Source organism: Homarus americanus, unplaced genomic scaffold, assembly GCF_018991925.1.
Source record: "Homarus americanus isolate GMGI-L3 unplaced genomic scaffold, GMGI_Hamer_2.0 scaffold46823, whole genome shotgun sequence".
Lineage (NCBI taxonomy): Eukaryota > Metazoa > Arthropoda > Malacostraca > Decapoda > Nephropidae > Homarus > Homarus americanus.
The window spans coordinates 102,501-127,830 of record NW_024750540.1 but is presented as its reverse complement, the minus strand read 5'-3'; the positions used below and the strand labels follow the sequence as shown (position 1 = coordinate 127,830).

Here is a 25,330-nt window from a genome sequence, read left to right as displayed (position 1 = left end):
ATACACCAAGGACCAACACAGACCAGGAAATATACACAAATAACAACATACACAAGAAATATAATCCCGTGTACTAACCACAGAAATATCCACTAACACGTACACACACACACGCGTATACACCAGATGCTACTACTGTATGTATTAATCAGATAAAAAATATACATAAACAAGTATACACCAAATGGTACTGTATGTATTAACCCACAAAAACACCATACACACACAGACCAAGTAACATATGCATTCATCATAATTGGGTGGGCAGAAAGAGGCGCACCAGCAGTCTAGTTGGCCCCTGCGTCCTGCCATTCAACATACATCCGGCAGCTCTGCATTGTCACGCCATTCACGCCCTGATCGTACTTGCCGCTATTCAACCGTAAGAGCGACACTACACTAGCGGGTGGACGGGAGACTCGGCCTTATATCTGGTCAGCCCGCAAACTCGACTCTTGATTGGTCCCTCCGACCCGTCACGTCAACCACAGTTACCAGTTAGGGTGAAGTTTTTTTATTTTTTATTTTTTTTCGTTGGGTGCTTTGGCGTTGTGTTCATGACTACTGTTGCTGGCGATGAAAAGTTTTATTAAAGTATATATATAGAGTTTTGTAGATCGTAAAAAAAAATATATATATATGATAATATTAAGCAGTAACGTAAATAAAATCATCTGGACTTCTTTAACAGCTGATATACCATAAAAACTAACAAGAAAAAATAACATGGAATTATCTAGTCGGGAAAATATTTGACTTGGTAACTGTAGAAACGTAAACAAAGGCAATTAAGTTGACGCATGTGTTATGTCTCTTATAAGAATTACGATTTGGATACTGACTACTACTGCAGATATTGTATTTTACGTTTCATTTTTTATGTTGAACTAATACGTAAGTGTATATATGCTGTATATGTATGTATGATTGAACGATAACTTGTGGGAAAACATGAATTCTCCATATCTTTTGCTGTCAGTTTTTTTATCGTGTCTTTCAACTCATATCTGGACGCTGTAAGAAATTCGGTAGTGTGGTGGCCATTCTCAAGAGTTCCTCGTGGATGGGGAAGGGGAAGGGGAGGGGAGGGGAAGGGGTAAGGGAGGAAAGGGAAGAATAACAAGGATAAGAAGGGGGTAGAGGAAGAAGGGTGGGAGGTGGAAGGGAAGAGAGAAGAGGAAGGAGAAGGGAGAAGAACAGGGTAGGGCGGGGAAAAGAGGCAAGGAGGGGAAGGGGAACAGGACTGGGAGGAGAGGGGAAGGATGACAAAGACTATGAGGGGAGCAGTAGAGCAAGAAGGGCAGGTTGGAAGGGCAATAGAGCAGAAGGGGGAATTTAAAAGGGCAAGAAAGGCAAGAGGTTAGGGTAGGATGCGAGGGGAGGGGCAAAACTTGGTAAGAATGATAGACAAATACCTGAGAGAGAGAGAGAGAGAGAGAGAGAGAGAGAGAGAGAGAAGAGAGAGAGAGAGAGAGAGATTAAAGCTGGTAAGAGAAGAGGAGGAGGAGGAGGAGGACAATTTAGGGGTTTAGGGAGGGAAAGTGGAGAAGGACAAAAGATGAAGAGTAAGGAGGAAAGAGACAAGAGAGGAGAGATGGGGAGGAGGACAAGACAAAGAATAAAAAGGGGAGGAAGAGAACAAGACTTGATATAGTGGTAAAGGAGAGAGAGAGAAGAGGGAGGGAGGGGGAGGGAGGGGAAGAAAGACGGGACAATACACAACTTGTCCTCTTGAGAGAAATTAAGAAGAAATGACATTTTTTATTAGGACGACTTATAGGCCTAAGTTTGGTAATTCATGTTTAATGTTTTCTAAATGACGGAGTGACTTAAGCACCGTCAGTGGTGATATACATAAACATTACCCAAGAAATAATACAAAAGTTTGGGTTTTTGAGTGGTCGACTGTTGTTGTGTCGACTCCTGTTGTTGGTGGTGGTCGACTGTTGTTGTGTCGACTCCTGTGGTTGGTAGTGGTCGACTGTTGTTGTGTCGACTCCTGTGGTTGGTAGTGGTCGACTGTTGTTGTGTCGACTCCTGTTGTTGGTGGTGGTCGACTGTTGTTGTGTCGACTCCTGTGGTTGGTAGTGGTCGACTGTTGTTGTGTCGACTCCTGTTGTTGGTTAGTGGTCGACCGTTGTGTCGACCTGCTGGTGTCGTGGTGGTCGACTGTTGGTTGGTAGTGGTGACCGTTGCTGTGTCGACTCCTGCTGTTGGTGGTGGTCGACTGTTGTGTCGACTCCTGCTGTTGGTGGTGGTCGACTGTTGCTGTGTCGACTGTTGTTGGTGGCGGTCGACCTGTGTCGAGTCCTGTTGTTGGTAGTGGTCGACTGTTGCTGTGTCGAGTCCTCTGGTTGGTGGTGGTCGATCGTTGCTGTGTCGACTCTCTGTTGTTGGTGGTGGTCGACCGTTGTTGTGTCGACCTGTTGGTGGTGGTCGACTGTTGCCAGGTCGACTCCTGTGGTTGGTGGTGGTCGACCGTCGTTGCGCCGAGTCGAGTCCTGTGGGCTGGTAGTGGTCGACTGGTTGTTGTGCTGACTCCTGTTGCTGGTGGTGGTCGACTGTGTCGAGTCCTGTGGTTGGTGGTGGTCAGACTGTTGTTGTGTCGACCTCAGGTTGGTGGTGGTCGACTGTTGTTGTGTCGACTCCTGTGGTTGGTGGTGGTCGACTGTTGCTGTGTCGACTCAGGAAGCCAGGTGGTCGACCGTTGCTGTGTCGACCTGTGGTTGGTAGTGGTCGATCGTTGCTGCCGACTCCTGTGGCTGGTGGTGGTCGACTGTTGCTGTGTCAACTCCTGCTGTTGGTAGTGGTCGACCGTTGCTGTGTCGACTCCTGTGGTTGGTAGTGGTCGACTGTTGTTGCCGACTCCTGTGGTTGGTGGTGGTCGACCGTTGCTGTGTCGAGTCCCGTGGTTGGTAGATCATTGGTCGATTGCTGTTGTGTCGACTCCTGTGGTGGTGGTGCGACTGACCGTTGTTGCGTCGACTCCTGTGGTTGGCAGGTGGTCGAGGACTGTTGCTGTGTCGACTCCTGTGGTTGTAATGATCAAGGTGGTCGACTGTGGTTGGTAGTTGTGACTGCTGTGCGAGTCCTCTGGCTTGGTGGTGGTCGACTGTTGTTGTGTCGACTCCTGTGGTTGGTAGTGGTCGACTGTTGTTGTGTCGAGTCCTCTGGTTGGTGGTAGTCGACTGTTGCTGTGTCGAGTCCTCTGGTTGGTGGTGGTCGACTGTTGTTGTGTCGAGTACTGTGGTTGGTGGTGGTCGACTGTCGTTGTGTCGAGTCCTGTGGTTGATGGTGGTGGTCCTTGAGTGGTCGATCTGCCGTTGTGTCGAGTCCTGTGATTGGTGGTGGTGGTCACTCTTGAAGAAATGGGAGATGTGTCCCTCTTTCATTGAAGAAACCTCGTAGGACCAAGTAAACGGACATGTACAACCCCATGGACACGTGTTTTTAGAAGAATATTTGTGTGTGTGTGTGTGTGTGTGTGTGTGTGTGTGTCTGAAGATATGAAAATCTTGACCGATATGCCAAAAAAAAAATATTGTGTGGATACTCTTAATCTGTACACAAAGGACGTATGGGTATAGTGATAAGTTGTGTACAGTATATGGACATGGGTTTTTTGAGGGGGGTCCAGTTTTTTGGGGGGGAGGGGTACAGGTTTTGAGGAAGGCCCGATATGTCGAGGGAGGTCCGGTTTGGGGGGAGGGGTGGGGAATTTTGAGCGATGTCCGGTTTTAAGGGAGTTTTTTTTTTTAGGGAGGTCTGGTTTTTGAGAGAGGGACGTTGCATTATCGAAACAGTTGTCACAGATTTATTTTCATTTCTTTTGATGTGAAAAGAAATTACACTTGAGGTACACGAGATGTGATGTGAGTGGAGTTTGTTAATGAGGATACAAGCTACGTCCATTGTGCACGCTAAGGAACAATGCTCTCACGTACAAATACACTCATATACAAGTAGAAGTACACGCTCACATACAAGTACACTCGCATTCAAAGAATCCTCACGTACACGTCGACATACTTGGTGCCGGGTGTGAGCATCTGTATACTTAAGGAGCTGTCAGCCATAATTGGTGTTGTATGAATTAACGTCACAAAAGTTGATGTTACGTTCTCGTGTCTGAAGAGGGAGAGCAACACCCAGGGAGCCGTATGGGCCAGTGAACCTTCCGTTGTTATTTATCTTCATCTGAATAACTTACGATCCCTTGTGCATACCAGCCTAGGCCTCAACTTTGAATTTGTATCAAGTAATTTTGTCACTTGATTTAAGCTGCAAGAGAAACCGGCCAACTACTGTCTCTAATAATAATAATAATAATAATACGATAATTCAGGGTCAGGACTTGATTAATAAAGGCTCGTAAGACTAATATTTTGCAAACTAATTCATTTATTTTAGACTTGGGAAAACAAAACATGCTGCCCACAATGGCGTTGAAATTGCATTGAAACCCAACCAGAATTAAAACCCTTATTAATATTCTCAGTTTAAGAGGACAAATTATCGTATGTTTCGACTAAAAAATAAATAAATAAACCCGGAGTTGTTGGTCCTATGTTCCTGGAGACTGAGACACAACTGGAAGGTCCCTGAGATATTATAAAACCCAGCCAAGATTCCTAGAGGTTCCTACGATGAATATTTCTCGTAACTGAAGATGTAAAGATCAACGTAACTAGTAAAATTAAAAGTACAAAAATAATAACCCCCCAAAAAATAGCTTCCAAATTATTTTTTAAGGCTCCATCTTCAAGTAATTACCTTAATTTCGTGTACTTTAGTGGACCAACTTACAGTACAGAATCTTTTGTATAAGCTTTTATTGAATTTAAAATTGTTTTCTAGTAAATGAACGTATGTAGTTAAGGTAATGTCATAGTGTAATTGTGGAGCCATTTTAGAGGATATTAGTTTTGTGATTTTAAGTTAATTTATTGTGTTTATTCATATTTGCCATCTCACAAGGAATGTTTATTATAGTAAACATTAAAGAATATGTCCCCTGAGGTAACCCACAATGAGAACACTCCAAGTAGTCTTTATCCCAGTATAGTTGTGGGATTAGCGTAGAATAATGTTGTGTGTGAAAAACGCAGTGACAGTTGTTATTTGCAAGATAAATGAAGCCTAATTGTGGCTGTTTCCGGCATTATGGAGTTGAGTCCGGCACGTGAGTTTTTTCACAATATAAATTCATGATGGGGTTAATATGAGAAAATATTTTGACCCCCTTCCCTTTGTCCACAGCGTTGTGTATTATCCTCCCTCTCCCCCCATCACTTCCCCTTCCCTCCCTCCTTCCCTTTCCCCATCTCCTCTTCCCCACCATCATCCCCCTCTAATACTTTGTTTTGTTTTCGGCAATATCTCCACTAAATCTGATTTGATACGAATTAATTTTGTCCAGCAGCAGTTTACTACAGAGTTCTGGGACGAGTTGAAATATCAGTAAATTCCAGCTATTTGTGGGTGAGTTACGACGCTCTGAACGTGAGATAACTGGTGATTTTTGCTATGTTTATGTCAATCACATTTTCTACGATTGCGAGGGATAATTTGTGCGTCTTCATATTCTACCTTGTTTTATTTTCTTTTTACACATTTACATTCTAACAATACAAACTCCATTTAATTATATTGTAGTAGCTTACTCTTGAAGTTTTATTTATTTACAGTTAAACCTTCATATAACGGACCTCTCTCTCTCTCTCTCTCTCTCTCTCTCTCTCTCTCTCTCTCTCCATGTAATCCGTAAGTTGAAGGTTTTTATAACGAATAGACCCTCAATATAACGGAATTTCATCTCTATATAGTTCGTTAGATGGAGGTTTCACCGAGTTTTTAATATATATTATTTTTCTGTAATTGTTTTCCCCCAGTTTGGACCTAATTAAAGAAAAAGCGACACATATCACCGGAAATTCATCATCATTAGTGTTAAAAAAATTGTCCATATTCATTATACTCATTTTTTTTCACATATACGAATATTAATACAACATGAATTACCATTTTAAATACAGAGTTACGAAATATTTATAATGTTTTTGTTATATGAACGTCGATGTGGTGTCTATGGTGAGAGGTAAAGGGGCAAAAGGACAGGTACTAAGTTATAATTAAAAAAAAAGAGCACCTGAAGATTAAACACCCAGCTTAGTACACCTGAAGATTAAACACCCCCAGTTTAGTTCACCTGAAGATTAAACACCCCCAGCTTAGTTCACCTGAAGATTAAACACCCCCAGTTTAGTTCACCTGAAGATTAAACACCCCCAGCTTAGTTCACCTGAAGATTAAACACCCCCAGCTTAGTTCACCTGAAGATTACACACCCCCAGCTTAGTTCACCTGAAGATTAAACACCCCCAGCTTAGTTCACCTGAAGATTAACCACCCTAAAGTTAACCTAACCCTACCCTACCCTAGGCTACCGTACCCCAACGGCCAGGTAGTATTAGAGTGGTTAATCTTCAGGTGAAATAAGCTGGGGGTGTCTAAGCTTCAGGTCATCCAAAGAATATATTTCATGGAGGCACCAGTGAATAATACAGAGGGTTTTGTTAGAACTTTTTTTGAAATTAATAAACCAGTGGACTTCATTCGGATTATATATCAAAGGGGAATTACTGTATATTGGAGTAGTCTTCCCGTCTGTTCATTGTTTGTCCAGTCATTTCATCAAATACTAACGCCACCAACCCCTTCCCCCCCTTCCCCCCCTTCCCCCCTTCCCCCGGTCTTGCCCCCCCCTTCCCTCCCCCGGTCTTGCCCCTTCCCTTCCCCCCGGTCTTGCCCCCTTCCTCCCCCGGTCTTGCCCCCCCTTCCCCTCCCCCCGGTCTTGTCCCCTTCCCCTCCCCGGTCCTGCCCCCTTATCGCCCCCCCAATCCTCCGTTATGGTTCTAAACTGACCACAGTGTAGTAGAAATGTGTCAGGTCATGTTGGGTCCTTTCTCTGCAGAGCTTCACACATTCTAACAATCTTGTTTTAATTCGAGTCTCGTTGATGTTACAAAGACAATTTTGGTTGAAGTGAAATTTAGTTGATGGTTCAAAGAAATTTATAGGTTTATTTATCGATATAAGACACTCCTCGCCTCTCTGGCTCTACGTACTCAAGTAAAAAAAAAAATAACATATGTGTGGTTCCTACAACATGCTGACGCCCTAGATCCCGTAAAACTTGGGTAGTCTCACGTCAAGGGCCTTACAAGCGAGAGTTTTACGGTATAGTGTGTATATTGTGTATACTTTAGGGCCGTCATACAAATGAGAGACACTGCAGCGGCTTTTGGCAGTGTCTGTATATTCGTGTGTATTCGTAGGAGTTTCGTTGTGTGTGTGTGTGTGTGTGTGTGTGTGTGTGTGTGTGTGTGTGTGTGTGTGTGTGTGTGTGTGTGTGTGTGTGTGTGTGTGTGTGTGTGTAGTCTTGTATAATTGAGGGCCATCGTAATAGTGAGATCCTGTACGGTGTTTTAGCTCTATCGTACTCTCGTAAGTTACTGAATTCATTAACACACTGCAGTAGCCTTGGGACATAAGTTGAAATACATAGGTGATAGATGATGGCTCTTTATAGTGATAGATTACCTTGATAACATAATGTACTGTCTGTAGGGTAACTATGTATGATGCGTAGTTACACAGGTGTCACCTTTTAGAACGTTGTTTCGTTATAATGCTGATCCTCTCATCACCGTAAAAAAAAGTTCTTGAAAGTCCCTAATTTTTCAAGGTTCAACTTCTTGTGATAATTGTGGGTAAACCTGATATAAATTTCTTTGGTTTTCGTTGTTCTTTTTAATTTTTATTTATTTATCTTTGTTTCCTCCTTTTTCCTTTTTTTTTTCTATACCCTTATTCCCTGTTTACGGATATAGAATGTAATAATGGATAGTAGGGGAGAGAGAGTCCTGTCAGTGTCTTGATGGAAAGTAGGCGTCACTTCCTGGGCTGAGAGGTTGGATCCCAAGTAGTCTGAAAGAAATGATAAAAGGACCGCGATCTTTTGAAAAAAATGATGGAACTTGACCAGGGAGGCTTCCTGCTCCCCTATAACGCACCACTATACTCACTCTGACACGGAAGATGGATTAGTGTGTGTGTGTTTGTTTGTTTGTGTATGGGTGTAGTTGTTTTTTGTGTGTGTATGGGTGTAGTCGTTTTTTGTGTGCATGGGTGTAGTCGTTTGTGTGTGTGTGTGTGTGTTGATGAACAACACAATATCCGCCAACTCCTCCTCAGCCAACTGCTCTGGGCAACACATGCTTACAGAGCTCCTATGGCGACAGACGAGTGGCGACGGGTACAGGCAGAGATGACTGCCGGGAGCCTCTAGTCACAACTCTGCACGGGGCGGTACAGATAAGATGGTCGTTTATGCACTGGGATCTAGGCAGCAGTGCAATCCAGTCCTGTCTGTGCGACTGAGCAGCCCTTTCGAGGAGCCACTCTGCTCACCCCATATGGGGTGAGCTAAACATAGCCTGCCTAAAACTCGCCCAGTAAGGTCAAAATGCTGTCACAAATATAACCATAGTTCAAAACAAAAACAAATGGGCACAAATGAGCGTCCTGAAAGATTGTGGCAAAAGAGCTGGATAGGTATAACATGGACACAGCAGCCATTAGTGAGTCCCGGCTCCCAGACGAGGGTCGACTCACAGAATGGGGGTCTGGGTATACCTTCTGGAAGGGTGAGTCTGCTGCGGAGAGGAACAGCATTTATGGAATTGGCTTTGCCATTCGACAATCCATCCTACATAGGCGAACTGAAATGCCTGTTGGGGTGCCAATAATTTCGAGTTAGCCGGATTGCATACCGAGGCAGACAAGCGCCAACGCCGGAAAGACGCTGCCGCCGCCCCTCCCGCACTAGGTGTAGCCCTCCACACGTTCAACATGTGTGAACGACCCTGCCGGTCCCGTATCGGGTTCTCGAGTCACATTAGAGCTCACCAACAAAGGTGACATCTTTTATAACTCATATCATTGCATCATAGATGGATGATCGTCATACTCGATTCCGAATGACAGCAAAGTAGTGTGTGTGTGTATATATATATGTACAGTATGCTTGTGTGATGATTGTATGGGTTTGTGTATGTATGTTTGTGTGTAAGGGTTTGGGAATTTGTATGTGTTGGGTTTTGCATGTGTGTGTGTGGGGGGGGGTTTGTGTTTGTTTAGATATGTGTTGAGTCGGTGTGGATTAATGTTTTATGCATGTACAGTATGTATGTATGTCTGTGTGTGTGTTTGAAGGATTGTGTCTTTATGTATGTTTGTATGTGACGAGAAGAAGCAGGTGGGGGGTGGGGAGTTTTGTATGCGAGGGGATACTGATATAAAAACAACCTCTATCCATATATTACAAGTGTTTCATACATATTCCTTATGTTCAAGCGCCTATGGGTAACGTAGGTATGTATTTATGTATATATGTATGTAATGAATATATGTATCTATACCTAGGAATATACATAAATATACATACACACTGGGGGTGGCCCTTTGGTGTATATATATGTACAAGAAGCCAGTCTAACAGTATCCACACCATAAATATCTCGCCAGGGTAAGGGCTTAGCGAGACTTTTTAAGCAAGCGAGATATAACGCCCTACCCTTCTAGCGAGATAAACTACGAGACATCACCACCGTGCCCCCATTCTGAATAGCTGGTACGAGAACGATGCCAACCAACCACGTCCTCGAAGGTCGACTTTATGGGCGGGTTCTTAAGGCGGAGAGAGGGATCTTTGGGCCGTAGTTACCCGGGGGCGTTCAATCCATATGAGGCAATAAGGCCGGGTATAAAGGGTATTGTAGGAGGTATATGGTACTTATGGTGTGTGTTGTTTACGACTGTCATACTCTCACTCACTCACTCTCTCTCGATCTATTTCTCACTCTTCTTCTTCCTCCTTCCTCCTCCCCCTCTTCCTTCTCCTCCTCCTCCTCTCCATCTTCTCCTATTAGTCCTCATCTACTTTTACTTCCTCCTCTTCCTCTTTCTTCTCTTCCCCTTCTTCCTTCTCCTCCTCCCCTTCTTCCTTCCTCCTCTCTTCTCTCTGCCCTTTCGTCTTGAGCATTATCATCGGCATCTACTTCCTCCTCCTCCTCCTCCTCCTCCTCCTCCTAGCCCCAGAAAACACACACACACACACACACACACACACACTGTAATACCGAGTTATTTAGTAGATACAAAGAACGACCTTCATTATTTCAGTACATTTACGAATCAGCACAAACTTAACCTTTTAATAGAAGTAAATCAGCCAGTAGTTGTCGTTGTATTTGTTGTAATTGTTGTATTTGTTGTATTGTTGCTACTGTTGTATTTGTTGTTGTTGTTGTTTTGTTTTGTTCTTGTAGTTATAGTTGTTACTGTTGTGTTTATTTTGAGTTATCACAGTACTTTTTAGTTATTTATTTCATTGTTATTTGTTGTTTTGTTCTTGATGTTCTTTATTATTTGTTCTTCGTTTTTTTTATTTGTTCATGTTTTTTTTGTTATTGTTGTTTTTGTTTTTGTTCTAGGTGTTATTATTTGTTATTCATGTTATTTGTTCTTGATGTTACTATTGTTATTGCTTTATTTGTTCTAGGTGTTATTATTTGTTATTGTTAATCTTAATATTGTTATTGTTAGTATTGTATCTGTTCTTGATGTTATTGTTGTTATTGTTATTGGTATTAGTTGTTCTGCCACACTATTCTATAAATCGTAATTTCTACAGTTCATAAGCCTCTACTCCAGTCGTTAATTACACTCAGGTGATAAAAACTGTATGATAATTACAGTGTTTTATTACTACGAAAACAGATACGTAAATTCCCACCTGACTAACACACAATCAGATGTCCCCCTCCCTCCCCCTCCACCCTCCTCCACCTCCCTCCACCTCCACCCCACCCCCTCCACCCCCCTCCCCCTCTTCCCCCTCTTCCCCCCTCCCCCCTCCAAAAAAAGATAAACAGATTAACCTAATTAACTAAAAGAAGATAATTAATTGTATATATATTTAACTGGTAGAGCAGATGTAGTTAGGTTAAATGTGATGTAAATAGATAAGAATTATGTACACAAGGTAAAAGATTAGATTAGATTACTTTAGATTAAATTAGATGTGATTTGGTTGATATAAAAGTGATTTAAGAAACTTTTATTGATTTTAGGTGATTTTGTTAACATCTTGAGTTAGTAGATAAAAATCACGTGAGAGATTGAATAAAATGTATGGAATGGAAAGGAAATATGATGAGGGATAGCTACAGGGACACACACGTTAACACAGGCTGAAAGTGTGTGTGTGTGTGTGTGTGTGTGTGTGTGTGTGTGTGTGTGTGGAGGATTGGGAGGGAATAGAGGAGGAGAGGAGAGGAGGGAGGAGGGATGACGGTGACACATGACTTCATTTATCTAGTATTGCCAGAGGAGAGAGACGCCCAAGGAATAGTGTTTAACTGGGAGATTTGCATGGGAAATCTGTTCTTCATAATATAAATATACCTCTCTCTTAACCCCATTGAGACGCTACTGGTTAAAAGATGCGGCCAAAAGTGTTTTAGACTGGGCTGTCTTGACCGAAGCTTCTGTTACAGCAAGGTGTTACTTGGGGGCAGTTTGGTGGGTTAAACTGATGGGTGGTGGTGGTGGGTTAAACTGATGGGTGGTGGTGGTGGGTTAAACTGAAGGTGGTGGGTGGTGGTGGGTTAAACTGAAGGGTGGTGGTGGTGGGTTAAACTGAAGGGTGGTGGTGGTGGGTTAAACTGAAGGGTGGTGGTGGGTTAAACTGAAGGGTGGTGGAAAAACGCTAAAATTTGGCTGTTTTATCCCTTAAAATCTGCATAAACCATAGAATTGATTCATTGTTATATTTTCGATACTGTTTTAAGACTTTCTATCAGGTCTATTACTGGGTGTTATAGGTCTATTACTGGGTGTTATAGGTCTATTACTGGGTGTTATAGGTCTATTACTGGGTGTTATGGGTCTATTACTGGGTGTTATAGGTCTATTACTGGGTGTTATGGGTCTATTACTGGGTGTTATAGGTCTATTACTGGGTGTTATGGGTCTATTACTGGGTGTTATAGGTCTATTACTGGGTGTTATTAGGTCTATTACTGGGTGTTATAGGTCTATTACTGGGTGTTATGGGTCTATTACTGGGTGTTATAGGTCTATTACTGGGTGTTATAGGTCTATTACTGGGTGTTATAGGTCGATTACTGGGTGTTATAGGTCTATTACTGGGTGTTATGGGTCTATTACTGGGTGTTATAGGTCTATTACTGGGTGTTATGGGTCTATTACTGGGTGTTATAGGTCTATTACTGGGTGTTATAGGTCTATTACTGGGTGTTATATGTCTATTACTGGGTGTTATGGGTCTATTACTGGGTGTTATAGGTCTATTACTGGGTGTTATGGGTCTATTACTGGGTGTTATAGGTCTATTACTGGGTGTTATAGGTCTATTACTGGGTGTTATAGGTTCATTACTGCGTTATAGGTCTATTACGGGTGTTATAGGTCTATTACTGGGTGTTATATGTCTTGATTGGGTGTTATAGTCTATTACGGGTGTTATAGGTCTATTACTGTGTTATATGTCTTACTGGGTGTTATAGGTCTATTACTGCGTTATAGGTCGCGTTTATTGGGTGTTATATGTCTTACTGGGTGTTAGGTGTTCACATTGCAAGTTATAGGTCTATTACTGGGTGTTATAGGTCTATTACTGGGTGTTATAGGTCTATTACTGGGTGTTATAGGTCGATTACGGGGTGTTATAGGTCTATTACTGGGTGTTATAGGTCTATTACTGGGTGTTATAGGTCGATTACGGGGTGTTATAGGTCTATTACTGGGTGTTATAGGTCTATTACTGGGTGTTATAGGTCGATTACTGGGTGTTATAGGTCTATTACTGGGTGTTATAGGTCGATTACGGGGTGTTATAGGTCGAATTTTAATACTTATACCAGAACACCACCTCTTGTGTATAACTGTGTATCTTAATAATGTAATCATCGATTTCACCCGGAAGTAATTGTCCGATTTTATTGAAATTGAACCACTTAAAGGCCAAGAATCTGGTCAAGTTCACAACGAGAGGTCAAATATAGTGTTGGCAGGAGGAGTGGAGAGGAATCACTGTAGGGGTGGTGAGGGATCACTGTAGGGGTGGAGAGGGCTCACTGTAGGGGTGGAGAGGGCTCACTGTAGGGGTGGAAAGGGCTCACTGTAGGGGTGGAGAGGGCTCACTGTAGGGGTGGTGAGGGATCACTGTGGGAGTGGAGAGGGCTCACTGTAGGGTGGTGAGGATCATCAGGGAGGAGAGGGCTCACTGTAGGGGTGGAGAGGGCTCACTGGGGGTGGAGAGGGCTCACCGTAGGGGTGGAGGAGGCCCACTGTAGGGGTGGAGTGGCTCACTGGGAAGGGGCAGGAGGGCTCACTGTAGGGTGGAGAGGCTCACTGTAGGGGTGGAGAGGACTCACTGTAGGGGTGGTGAGGGATCACTGTAGGGTGGAGAGGATCATCAGAGGGGTGGAGAGGGATCACCGTAGGTGGAGGCTCACTGTGGTGGGTGGGAGGATCACTGTAGGGTGGGAGGGCTCACTGTAGGGGTGAGAGGGCCACTGGGGAGTGAGAGGGCTCACTGTAGGGTGGGAGAGGCTCACTGTAGGGGGTGGAGGGCTCACTGTAGGGGTGGAGAGGATCACTGTAAGAGTGAGGCCTGTAGGGGGTGGTGGAGGACTGGGGGAGGGCTCTGCCTAGGGGGTGGAGAGGGCTCACTGAAGGGGTGGAGAGGGGTTCACTGTTGTGGGGTGGGAGAGTGATCACTGTAGGAGGAGAAGGCTCACTGTAGGAGTGGAGAGGGATCACTGTAGGGGTGGAGAGGGATCACTGTAGGAGTGAAGAGGGATCACTGTAGGAGTGGAGAGGGATCACTGTAGGAGTGGAGAGGGATCACTGTAGGGGTGGAGAGGGATCACTGTAGGAGTGGAGAGGGATCACTGTAGGGGTGGAGAGGGATCAATGTAGGGGTGGAGAGGGATCACTGTAGGAGTGGAGAGGGATCACTGTAGGGTCAGTTTGAAGCGCCGCCGAATTAAAGCAATTGGGCCATATAAAACGGGTCATTGTTTACTATAGAAACACCGCGTTTGCTCAATTATTCGACGCTGTTGGACCCCGTAGACAAAATAAGCAATTGTTTGCTCGACTCTGTCAAATAATTGATCATTTTGAGTGGTGGTGTCTTAATGTGTGTGTGTGTGTGTGTGTGTGTGTGTGTGTGTGTGTGTTCTTTTCCATATTAAAACAAAATCGAATAATAGAGATTTGTTCAATTCGGTTGATATAATTGAATATTGTTTTGTTTTCTTCAAAGATTAAAATAAATACTGGATACACCGATTTATTCAGCTGGACAAAAGGTGACGCAATTGCACGCGAAATAGGTAGCATTTATTTATTTATTTATTTTTAGCATAAACGTTCGATTTGGTATAATTTTGGGTAAACAGACGAAAATAACCAGTTTAGCTTAATTAGCCAGATAGTTACGGCTCAGTTAATGTAAACATGATGTGTGTAGTTTGGTTCTGTAGTTAGCGATTGTAACACACATTATCAAGCTTCTATTAAATTAGTATTATTAAGCCGAATTTTGTCCTATGGTTTGAATTTACTTGTTTTTATTTTGTTAAAGTAGATTTTTATTATCATGATAGTTTGGTTAAAATGTTAAATTGTCACTGATTGTCAACAACTTGATATAAATGAAACTTTATAAAATTGTAGTTCTATTTTTATTTACTCGTATTGTTATTAAATTTGTTCAGTCGTCAGTAATTTTCAGTAATTTAATATACTGAAAATTTATATTATTTTTTCATTGTTGTGTACATATTATATATTTTTTTTACGTTTATTACCAAAAGTTTTTAGTTTAATAGTTTGAATTATCAGAATCTCGAAGCGTATTTCTTAGTTATAATTGTTCAGATACTATTTTCATTATTATTATCATCACTATTATTTTTATTATTATTATTATTATTATTATTATTATTATTATTATTATTATTATTATTATTATTATTATTATTATTATTTTTATTTTTATTTTTATTATTATTATTATTATTATTATTATTATTATTATTATTATTATTGTTGTTGTTGTTAGCGAGGAATGCCTTGCCTTGCCTTGCCTTGCCTTGCCTTGCCTTGCCTTGCCTTACCTTAGACCGTTTAATTAATGTGTTGATACAAGACTTCCACACTCACCCCTGACCTGCTCTACCTGCCCTTACCCACTCATTTTACCTTAAATCACTGCCTCCCCAGCCAACCCAATTTAACCCTATCTACTCCCTGGGTCCACCTAAACTCTATTCCATCCTACCCGCCTGTCTAACCCTAACACCCTGCCCTGCCCAACTAGATCAAACCTTAACACCATCCTGGGACCCAAACCGAACCCAACTTGAACCCAACGCTACCCTGTTTACCTACTCTCACTCTAACTTCTCCTGCCTTGCCCCATCTTACCCTGCCCTGCCTTACTGTTAGGGGAAGGGAGCACGACCCGTCACAGACAGCTGGCTACTTGTCATATTTACACACACACACACACACACGTACGTACACAGAGGTAGTGGTGGAAATGATTTGATGAATTTTCAATGAATATTTGGGTCGGCATACAAAGTGTGAACGAAGCTTGTCCAATGGTTTTTGTAGCCCGTGTGCGTTTTCAGGTGTTGGACGCTGGCCCGAATTTCCATACAGGCAGCTACCAGGCCTTTCAAATATTTTGTTTCTCTTTGCATGTGAGGCTGTGTGCGAATATTCACACGTGTTGAATACTGCTGTGTGCTACCGAGAGAGAGAGAGAGAGAGAGAGAGAGAGAGAGAGAGAGAGAGAGGCTGCCATGTGTTTCAATAAACCGTTGTTATTATTATTGTTGTTTTTATTATTATTATTATTATTATTATTATTATTATTATTATTATTACATGTACTACATACATACATACACACAAATAGAAAGACGCGCAAATGAAACGCATCACATTTATATGAATATTGTCACTGTTCGCACACACACACACACACACACACACCCTTAAACACACATAAATAAACATACGTACGCGTATACACGCTCGTTCATACACATGGTGGCGCACATATACACACTGGCACTATACGCGTCGCAAATGTATGTGCAGAGAGGTGGCGGCGTGTGTCTGTTGAAATATGTATGTGCACACGGCGGCGTTGGAGCTCATACACATGTGCAGACATACACTCAGACCCATCTCTGTATATCACATGCGACACACACACACACATTTAAACACGTAAACACACACACACACACACACACACAAACACACACACACACACACACACACACACACAATCACACACACTTAAAAACAGATAGACAGACACTGCTACTACTAAGACCTTGCTGTCAGTCATCCAGGTATGATATAATGATATGAGTTATTAGGGATGTCACCTTCGTTGGTTAGTTTTGAGGTGACTAAAGAGGCCGATACGGGACCACCAGAGTTGTTCATAGATGTTGCACGTGTGGAGGGCTACATCTAGTGTAGGAGGGGCAGTGTCTTTTCGGCGCTGGCGCTTGTCTGCCTCGGTTTGCAGTCGGGCTAATTAGGGCACCTTTTCTAGCCCCCTCCCCATGTGGGGTGGTGAGCAGAGTGGCTTCTCGAAAGGGCTGATGAGTCGCACAGACAGGACTGGATTGCACTGCTGCCTAGATCCCAGTGCATAAACGACCATCTTATCTGTACCGCCCCGTGCAGAGTTGTGACTAGAGGCTCCCGGCAGTCATCTCTGCCTGTACCCGTCGCCATAGGAGTTTTGGTGTATAGGGGTTTTGATGATGGTGGGAGGTATGATGAACTGGATGATGGCTGCGCTTGAGTTGATTTATGTGGTGAGGCAGGGGCGCAGGCTGCAACCACACATCCAGTGGTGCAAGTGTTGCAACGACTGGGGAGAAGGAGAATTGCAATGGACTGCCGATAGCCCAGTTTGTTGGGTTTCGCCTTCGTTGCCTGTCCATCATGACTTGCCTTCGTCCGCCGGTGTAGTCGTTCGGTTCCCAAGGTGGTCACGCGTCCACATGCCAGTGGGCCTATACGCCGTCCCTCTGGGGCCCACTGCTACTCCGAGATCCCCTGTTGGTCAAGCCTGGGCCCACGAGGCACCCAGTTACTGTGTGTTGCCACGAGGAGTCTTGATAGTGAAGAGGCTGTGTACTGGCAGGGGGAAACTTCTGCAAGTTGCTTCCCTGTTCGCCACGAGGGCTAGCCAACGACGGTAGTTGAAAGCGAGAGGAAGGAAGTAGTTCTTTCACTTTAACACTAACATATTGCTGCCACACTAGACGTATTACACCACCCTGTGTGTGCGCGCACACACACACACACACACACACACACACACTTTATACATTATAATGGACTTTACTCCTTCCTCGGCTCAGTGAGGGGGGGGGGCTGATTGGAGTTAGGAGTGAGGAAATATTTTAACTCCCCTTCTCTCCTCCCTTCCTTCATTTCTTTTTCTCACCTTTCTTCCCCTTACTTCTCCTACTCATCCTTGTCCCTTCCCTCTTCTAGACTCCCTCCCCTTTTCTTCCTCCACAACCTCCTCTCCTTCCCTCCTCCTCCCCTCTTACCTCCCCTTCCCTCCTCCTCCCCTACCCATGGCACTCTCAAACTCCTTTTCACTTCTTAATTTTTTTACCCTTTATCCCTCCTTTTTTCCTCCCAGCTGATAGTCTTCTCCTCTTTTTCCTTTCCTCCCTCTCTCTCTACCCCTACATCCTCCTTTCTACCACTCTTTCACCCCACCCCCTCCTCCCCACACCCTCCTCCTTCCTCCTCCTCCCTCCCCACCCTTCCATTCTCCTCCTCCCTCACTCTTCCTCCCTCCTCCCCCATTCCTCCTCCTCCCTCCCACTCCTTCCCACACCTTCCTCCCTTCTCCCACCACTCTTCTCCTGCTCCTCCCTTCCATGATCTTCCCCCTTTCTCCCTCTTCCCACTGGCTCCACCTCCTCCCCCATTCTTCCACCTCCTCACTTCCTCCTCCACCTTCATCTTGCCCTCCCCCACATTCTCCCCCTTCCTTACCCCTTCACCACCTACCACCACCACCACCATGGTGGAGGAGGTGAGTGGTAAAATTTCATATGAAAATAGCATTTGAAGCTTTAAATGAGGTGCCTCTTGGGATCAGGAGTGTGACTGCGGAGGTGACAATCGGAGGCACACGAGATTGGAGTTTTACAAGCCCAGGGCCAATAGAGTGCCAGCCCTGCCTGCTTAATCTCTGGCCTGCTGAAGCCACTTGCCCAGCTAGTGGGGAGGGGGTAGATGGGAGGCATTTTGGGGGTACTATGTGAGGTGAGGGAGGGATTGAGGAGGGAGGGAAGGAAAGAAGGAAGGAAGGAAGGAAGTAGGGTGAGGAGAGCATAAAGGATGTTAAGGAGGAGGAGGAGGGAGGGAGGTGAGTGAGGAGTGCAACTTAGGTACTGGTGTAGGAGGAGGTAAGGGGGTGGGGGGGTACTGATATGACGTGAAGGATAGAAAGAGGGAGGGAAAGAGTTCACTTAGGTGGGTTACTTGTGTTGGAGGAGATGAGGGAAGAGGTGTGGGGAACCTTGTTGGAGGCAGTGAGGGAGAGGGGGGAATAAAACTTTGAGGAAGGATTGATGCTGTGTTGGAGGGAGGTGATGGTGGTCGGTAATTGAATGGATGGACTGTCAGGTATCAGAGCATGTAGAGGGAGATGGGTATGAGAGATGAAGGGGAGGCAGGGAAGGGGAGGAAGGGGCAGAATCATACTCAAGGACGTGTTGTGGTGATGGGGAGGGAAGGTGTTTGTGAGAGGGAAGTGGACAGTGTGGTGTTGGTAGAAGATTGTAGTAGTTTGTGGTCGTTGTGATCGTAAGTGGTAGTGGTAGCAGAGGTGTGTAAGAGGAGGAGGCTGGTAGAAGTGATAGCTAGTTGGTTGTACTAGTGTTTGTGGTGGTCCTCTTGTGTGGTAGTAAAGGAAGGAAGGCGTTGGTAATACTGTAGTAATTACTCAACAATAATATATGGTAATAAGTGATTTGTTATGTTATAGTTATTAATTATTATTATTAGTATTATTTATTTTTAACTCTTGTCAATCGCCCTAAAAGGTTCTTCGTGTCACTGTCTCACTTTAATTAATGAAGACAACATTTTACCTATACGCTGGTCTGACGCCGCATCATAACAGAACTACACCCAAACCTACTAATCTACCTGTGTTTCTTAATGATTGCTGACTCCAACCTGTGAAGTCATAGGTAAACATTCACAGTTGAGTGGACTAGAGGGATTTACCTGGATGCGAACTAGGAACCTTTTAGACAGTAGGTGGGTCTTGTAACCACTGAACCACTGCACAAAATAATTAAAAATCCTTCAGGGAGTATTTTCTCATTCTTGACTTACCTTCACACTAACATCTGGATTACACAAACAAAACAACATTTAAGCCGATGACGTTGAAATTCGTAAACCGTAGACGCACCCTTCACCCTCCCTCCCTCCCTCCCTCCCTCCCTCCCTCCCTCCACGTACGTCTTAGGTTATGGCTATCCCTTGTATATATGCATTCTATCCCTCTTTCTCCCTTCCTATTTACGCTTTTATTGTCTCCATTAGATACGCCCTCTGTAGCCCGTCAGTTTTATAGGCGTCTTATTGTGTGCGTGCAGCGCGTAGCTACTTGAGGAGATACGCCCTCCCCCCCTCCTCTCTCTCATCCCTCCCTCTCCTTGCATCCTCTCCTCCCTCTCTCCTTTTACCTCTCCCTCTCTCCTTCTACCACTCCCTCTCTCCTTCCTCTCCTCCCTCTCTCCTTTTACCCCTCCCTCTCTCCTTCTACTTCTCCTTCCCCTCCTTCTCTTCCTCCTAAAAAGCGTAAAGACCCAATGGTATTATTTACTCATGAAGACCACCACCACCAAGGGCTTTAACTGAGGCTGAGAATATGGCCCTGACACCAGCCACTGATGGAGGAGTAAAGTGGTATTCAGAGTTAAAGCGCCACCCGGAAATTGGTCTAAAAAGATAGATAATTCAAAAGGGGTGTTCGGGGGGTGGGGGAAAGGGGTGTAGGGGTGGGGAAAGTGCTGGCTGGGGAATGGGGGGAGTCTTTCATAGATAATGTATGAAGGGGGAGATTCCTCATAGGTAATTTGGAAAGGGGAGGAGGAGGGTCGGGCTGGTCCTCCTCTTTTGTTTAATGGGTGAATGGGTAAGAGAAAGGGTTTTTATGTTACCGAGAATATTGGCGGGAATGCTGCGAACGACGTAGGTGAAAATAGGGATTAATGACGTATTTATTGTAGGAAGCCAGTGAAAATGGGGGATATTTGTTGTTTTAATTGTAAGAGAATGGTGATAATAGGGATAATTTTCGTCTTGTTGTTAGATGTCTGTAAAATAGGTATAGATGTCGGTCTAATCGGAATAGGTTGGTGAAAATAGTCATAAGATAGTCACCAGGTTTTACAGGTTAATGCCACTATACCTGGGTTTACCCCCCCCCCCTCCTCCTCCCCCTCTGCCCAGCACTTATCACACACACACACACACAGACACACACACTACCCAACACTTATCACGCACATGCTACAAAACGCTTAAAAAAAACACACACACACAATGGACTATTTTGCTCAAGCGTATAAAAAAACGTCTGATTTTTAGGCTGGGTAACACGCCGGGAGCTGACGTGTTAATTACATCTATATATCTAGCTGGGGCTGAGCTGGGCATTGAGTCCTCTTCAAAAATATCTCCTCTAACATTAACTATCAAATGTACACGGGCTGGTGCGAGGTGTGGGTGTCTCTCTCTCTCTCTCTCATATGTATGTAGACTGGCATGCTACCTAAATCTCTTTCTTTATCTCTCGTTCTGTCTTTTTTCTCTTCCTGAGTACAGACAAGCGCAATACTCTCTCTCTCTCTCTCTCTCGTTTCCTGTATTTTCTATAATAAACTGATTATTTTATGTATGTATGTATAAGTTGGTACGTTTTACTATGAATAAAACACTAATGTATATTTTCTCCCCCACAGGTAAGTTGCCGTGTGTTAGTTCACCATCAGGAGGCAGAGAGCGTCGGCAGGTACTGTGTGGTAATGTAGTCTGTCGTGTCCTTCGTTCTCACCTTAATGTATCGTAATCCTACAATACCCAGATCGCTTCTAGGGATGATAGAGTCTCAGTGCAGATTTTACACCATTAATATAATATTTTAATCGTAGTTTGGATGAGATTTTAAATAATTAGATATTCAACTACGACGAAAATTTAACGTAAGAGTGTTAGTGAATTGTGGATTCTTGAGAGATTTGTACGAGTATTGTAGCTGAGATACAGTACGACATAAAGATAGCGGGGGGAAGACGCTATCGTAATTAAAAATAGGCTTTAACTTGACTTGATGTGGTCTCTTATTGCCACTTAGGGGACAAGATTAACATACTGCATATATACGAATCTTAGACAACACGGCCATGGTGTATGTTTAAAATGTACCAGAGATTGAAGATATTTGTAAACCCCGATGTTATAACTAATGGAGGTTATTAATACAATCTCCATTAGTTACAACCATCTTATTTGTGAACCCCGATGTTATAACTAATGGAGGTTATTAATACAACCTCCATTAGTTACAACCATCTTATTTGTAAACCCCGATGTTATAACTAATAGAGGTTATTAATACAACCTCCATTAGTTACAACCATCTTATTTGTGAACCCCGATGTTAAAACTAATGGAGGTTATTAATACAACCTCCATTAGTTACAACCATCTTATTTGTATTATAACACTGGGAAAACACTGTTGTGGCAGGGTAGTTGTACAGTGTCGGTCCGGGGTGTATATGTGAGTTTTGATAGAGTAACATTTCGCAAGGGTATCAAGAGAGAAGTTGTGGGCCTTAACCATCTGCTCTCATAGTCGGCGGTGACTCCTCATGACTGTGGTAAGATGTGATGTGTCAGGTGTTTGGGAAAGTGATGAGGTGGAGTGTATTTAAGAGTGTGTAATGTTAAATCACTAATGTTGATGTTTTGGGATGAATCAAGGAAGCGAAGTGTCCCATCATTAAACACAGCCTATAGTGCCACCAACACCACAACTAGCCTATAGTGCCACCAACACCACAACCAGCCTATAGTGCCACCAACACCACAACTAGCCTATAGTGCCATCAACACCACAACCAGCCTATAGTGCCACCAACACCACAACTAGCCTATAGTGCCATCAACACCACAACTAGCCTATAGTGCCATCAACACCACAACTAGCCTATAGTGCCATCAACACCACAACTAGCCTATAGTGCCATCAACACCACAACCAGCCTATAGTGCCACCAACACCACAACCAGCCTATAGTGCCACCAACACCACAACCAGCCTATAGTGCCACCAACACCACAACCAGCCTATAGTGCCACCAACACCACAACCAGCCCATAGTGCCCCAACACCACAACTAGCCCATAGTGCCCCAACACCACAACCAGCTCATAGTGCCACCAACACCACAACCAGCCTATAGTGCCCCAACACCACAACCAGCTCATAGTGCTCCAATACCACTGCAGCCACAGATAACAACAACATATAACAAACATTACATAATAACGCTTCATGTTTACAACGAGTCATTGATTTGCACGTTAGAGAACACGCGACTATGCTGTATAACACTAATTGCCTTAATTAGTGTACAACAGGAGGCCTGGCAAGCTGTTATTGTAAGGAGTAATGACAGGGTACAGCGACAGTCCTGTATCTGTGTGGTACAGCGTGTGGTACAGAGCTACATCACTGTATCAGGGTACAGCGTGTGGTACAGAGCTACATCACTGTATCAGGGTACAGCGTGTGGTACAGAGCTACATCACTGTATCAGGGTACAGCGTGTGGTACAGAGCTACATCACTGTATCAGGGTACAGCGTGTGGTACAGAGCTGCATCACTGTATCAGGGTACAGCGTGTGGTACAGAGCTGCATCACTGTATCAGGGTACAGCGTGAACATCACTGTATCAGGGTACAGCGTGTGGTACAGAGCTACATCACTGTATCAGGGTGCAGGCGTGGTGGTACAAGGCTGCATCACTGTATCAGGGTACAGCGTGTGAGTACAGAGGCACATCACTGTATCAGGGTACAGCGTGTGGTACAGAGCTACATCACTGTATCAGGGTACAGCGTGGTGGTACAGAGCTGCATCACTGTATCAGGGTACAGCGTGGGTACAGAACTACATCACTGTATCGGGGTACAGCGTGTGGTACAGAACTGCATCACTGTATCAGGGTACAGCGTTGGTACAGAGCTGCATCACTGTATCAGGGGTACAGCGTGTGGTACAGAGCTACATCACTGTATCAGGGTACAGGCGTGTGGTAGTAAACTGCATCACTGTATCAGGGTACAGCGTGTGGTACAGAGCGCATCACTGTATCAGGGTACAGCGTGTGGTACAGAGCTGCATCACTGTGTATCAGGGTACAGCGTGTGGTACAGAGCTACATCACTGTATCAGGTACAGCGTGTGATACAAACTATCACTGTATCAGGGTACAGCGTGTGGTACAGAGCTGCATCACTGTATCAGGGTACAGCGTGTGGTACAGAGCTGCATCACTGTATCAGGGTACAGCGTGTGGTACAGAGCTGCATCACTGTATCAAGCAGCTGGTGGGTACATACTGTTTATGTCCTGACGTGGTGTGAGAACGTCGACGTTGTGTCTAGCTGGCGAGCGAGAGTGAAAGAGAGAGAGAGAGCAAAAGAGAGAGAGAGCAAAAGAGAGTGAGAGAGCGAAAGAGAGAGAGCGCGTGTGTGTGTGTGTGTGTTTGTGGCTCATACCGTATTGTTCCGTGGCAAATTTTGGGCCCTCGTTGCGCCATAATGCCAGCGCCATAAGACCCAGCGTCGCCTGCATAGCGGTCCGCACACTACTGCTGCATAGCGCCTGCATATGTACCAACGTGCCTGCATAGGAAATTGGGACCAACTTGTGGGGGGGGGGGCAAGTCGGTACGAGAGAACACGAGTATTAAAAAGTACACACACACTGCCCATCTCCCTTACACCCTTCTGGCACTACCCATCTCCCTCACCCCTATCTCCCTCACCCCTCACTGATACTACCCATCTCCCTCACCCCTATATCCCTCACCCCTCACTGATACCATCCCGGGTACTTCGTTTAGTGATGGCAGTTTTACGGTTCCATTTCACATATATTTACAGCGGCACTTAAGTTAATCGGTACCTAAGGCAATGGCATAGTCCCCCCTTCCCCCAAAGGTCTATCGTCATTTTTTTTTTCGTCTTTACAATTTGAAACGCTGGACGAAATGCTTTGATATATCCTGCAGTGAATGGTATGGCTTCTCTCCGTATCGGTAACAGTATATACAACATAATTTGGTTAGGTTAGGTTATGGTATGGTACAATATCATTCTATTAAGTAGTATTATTGTCTATGGTTACAGCTTATTATTTATCCCCGCTAACCATTACAGTACCGTTTGTGTTTGGTGCAGTAATTAATAAACACTTCACTCACACAGACTTGTTTCATGAATCACACACACACACACACACACACACATATGGTGAAGTAAACCAATTCATTATGGTATTATATTCAGTAATCACGAGATGGAACAAAAATACACATGTAATTCATTGGTGCTCTTTTGTACCACGAATTGTACACCATTTACTAATACACTCAGTAAACACAAGATAATATTTATATACAGTCACTCAAAAAAACTATCTGTACTTGGGGTGATCGATGAATTTCAGAATGAACACTATGACTCCTGTTGTCTCCATAGGGTTGTCAAAATCCTACATCCGTTGTGTCATATTTTTTCAACACAGTTTTGTATAGATATTTTTTTTTTGAATGACTGTACATATGTAATACCATGATGCAATATGTATACCATGAGTTGTACATCTGTATAAATAACATCTAAATTGTTACAACACTCAGCAGAGACTAAGGATACACATAAGTACACCTTGGGGCCTCTAGTACTCAGTCTTCTACACCACCATCAATATCCTCACAAGCTTCGGTGGGCGATGTCTTCACCCCATGACTCACAGTTCCAAAGTGTCGGTCATTTTTCATAGGCCCAAAGAATTCA

General features: G+C 44.0%; 1 protein-coding gene across 1 annotated transcript; it reads right to left on the bottom strand.

Annotated features, from left to right (window-relative positions):
* Positions 1–2,684: 2,684 nt before the first annotated feature.
* LOC121854093 (probable serine/threonine-protein kinase DDB_G0282963) lies at positions 2,685–3,392 on the bottom strand. The gene has a single exon (XM_042348478.1). It carries the CDS (start codon positions 3,390–3,392, stop codon positions 2,685–2,687), a length of 708 nt encoding a protein of 235 aa, XP_042204412.1.
* Positions 3,393–25,330: the final 21,938 nt, after the last annotated feature.

Bases quoted from the DNA above. Each gene is read 5' to 3' on its own strand.
- LOC121854093 (XM_042348478.1), bottom strand. From the start codon at position 3,392: ATGAAAGAGGGACACATCTCCCATTTCTTCAAGAGTGACCACCACCAC.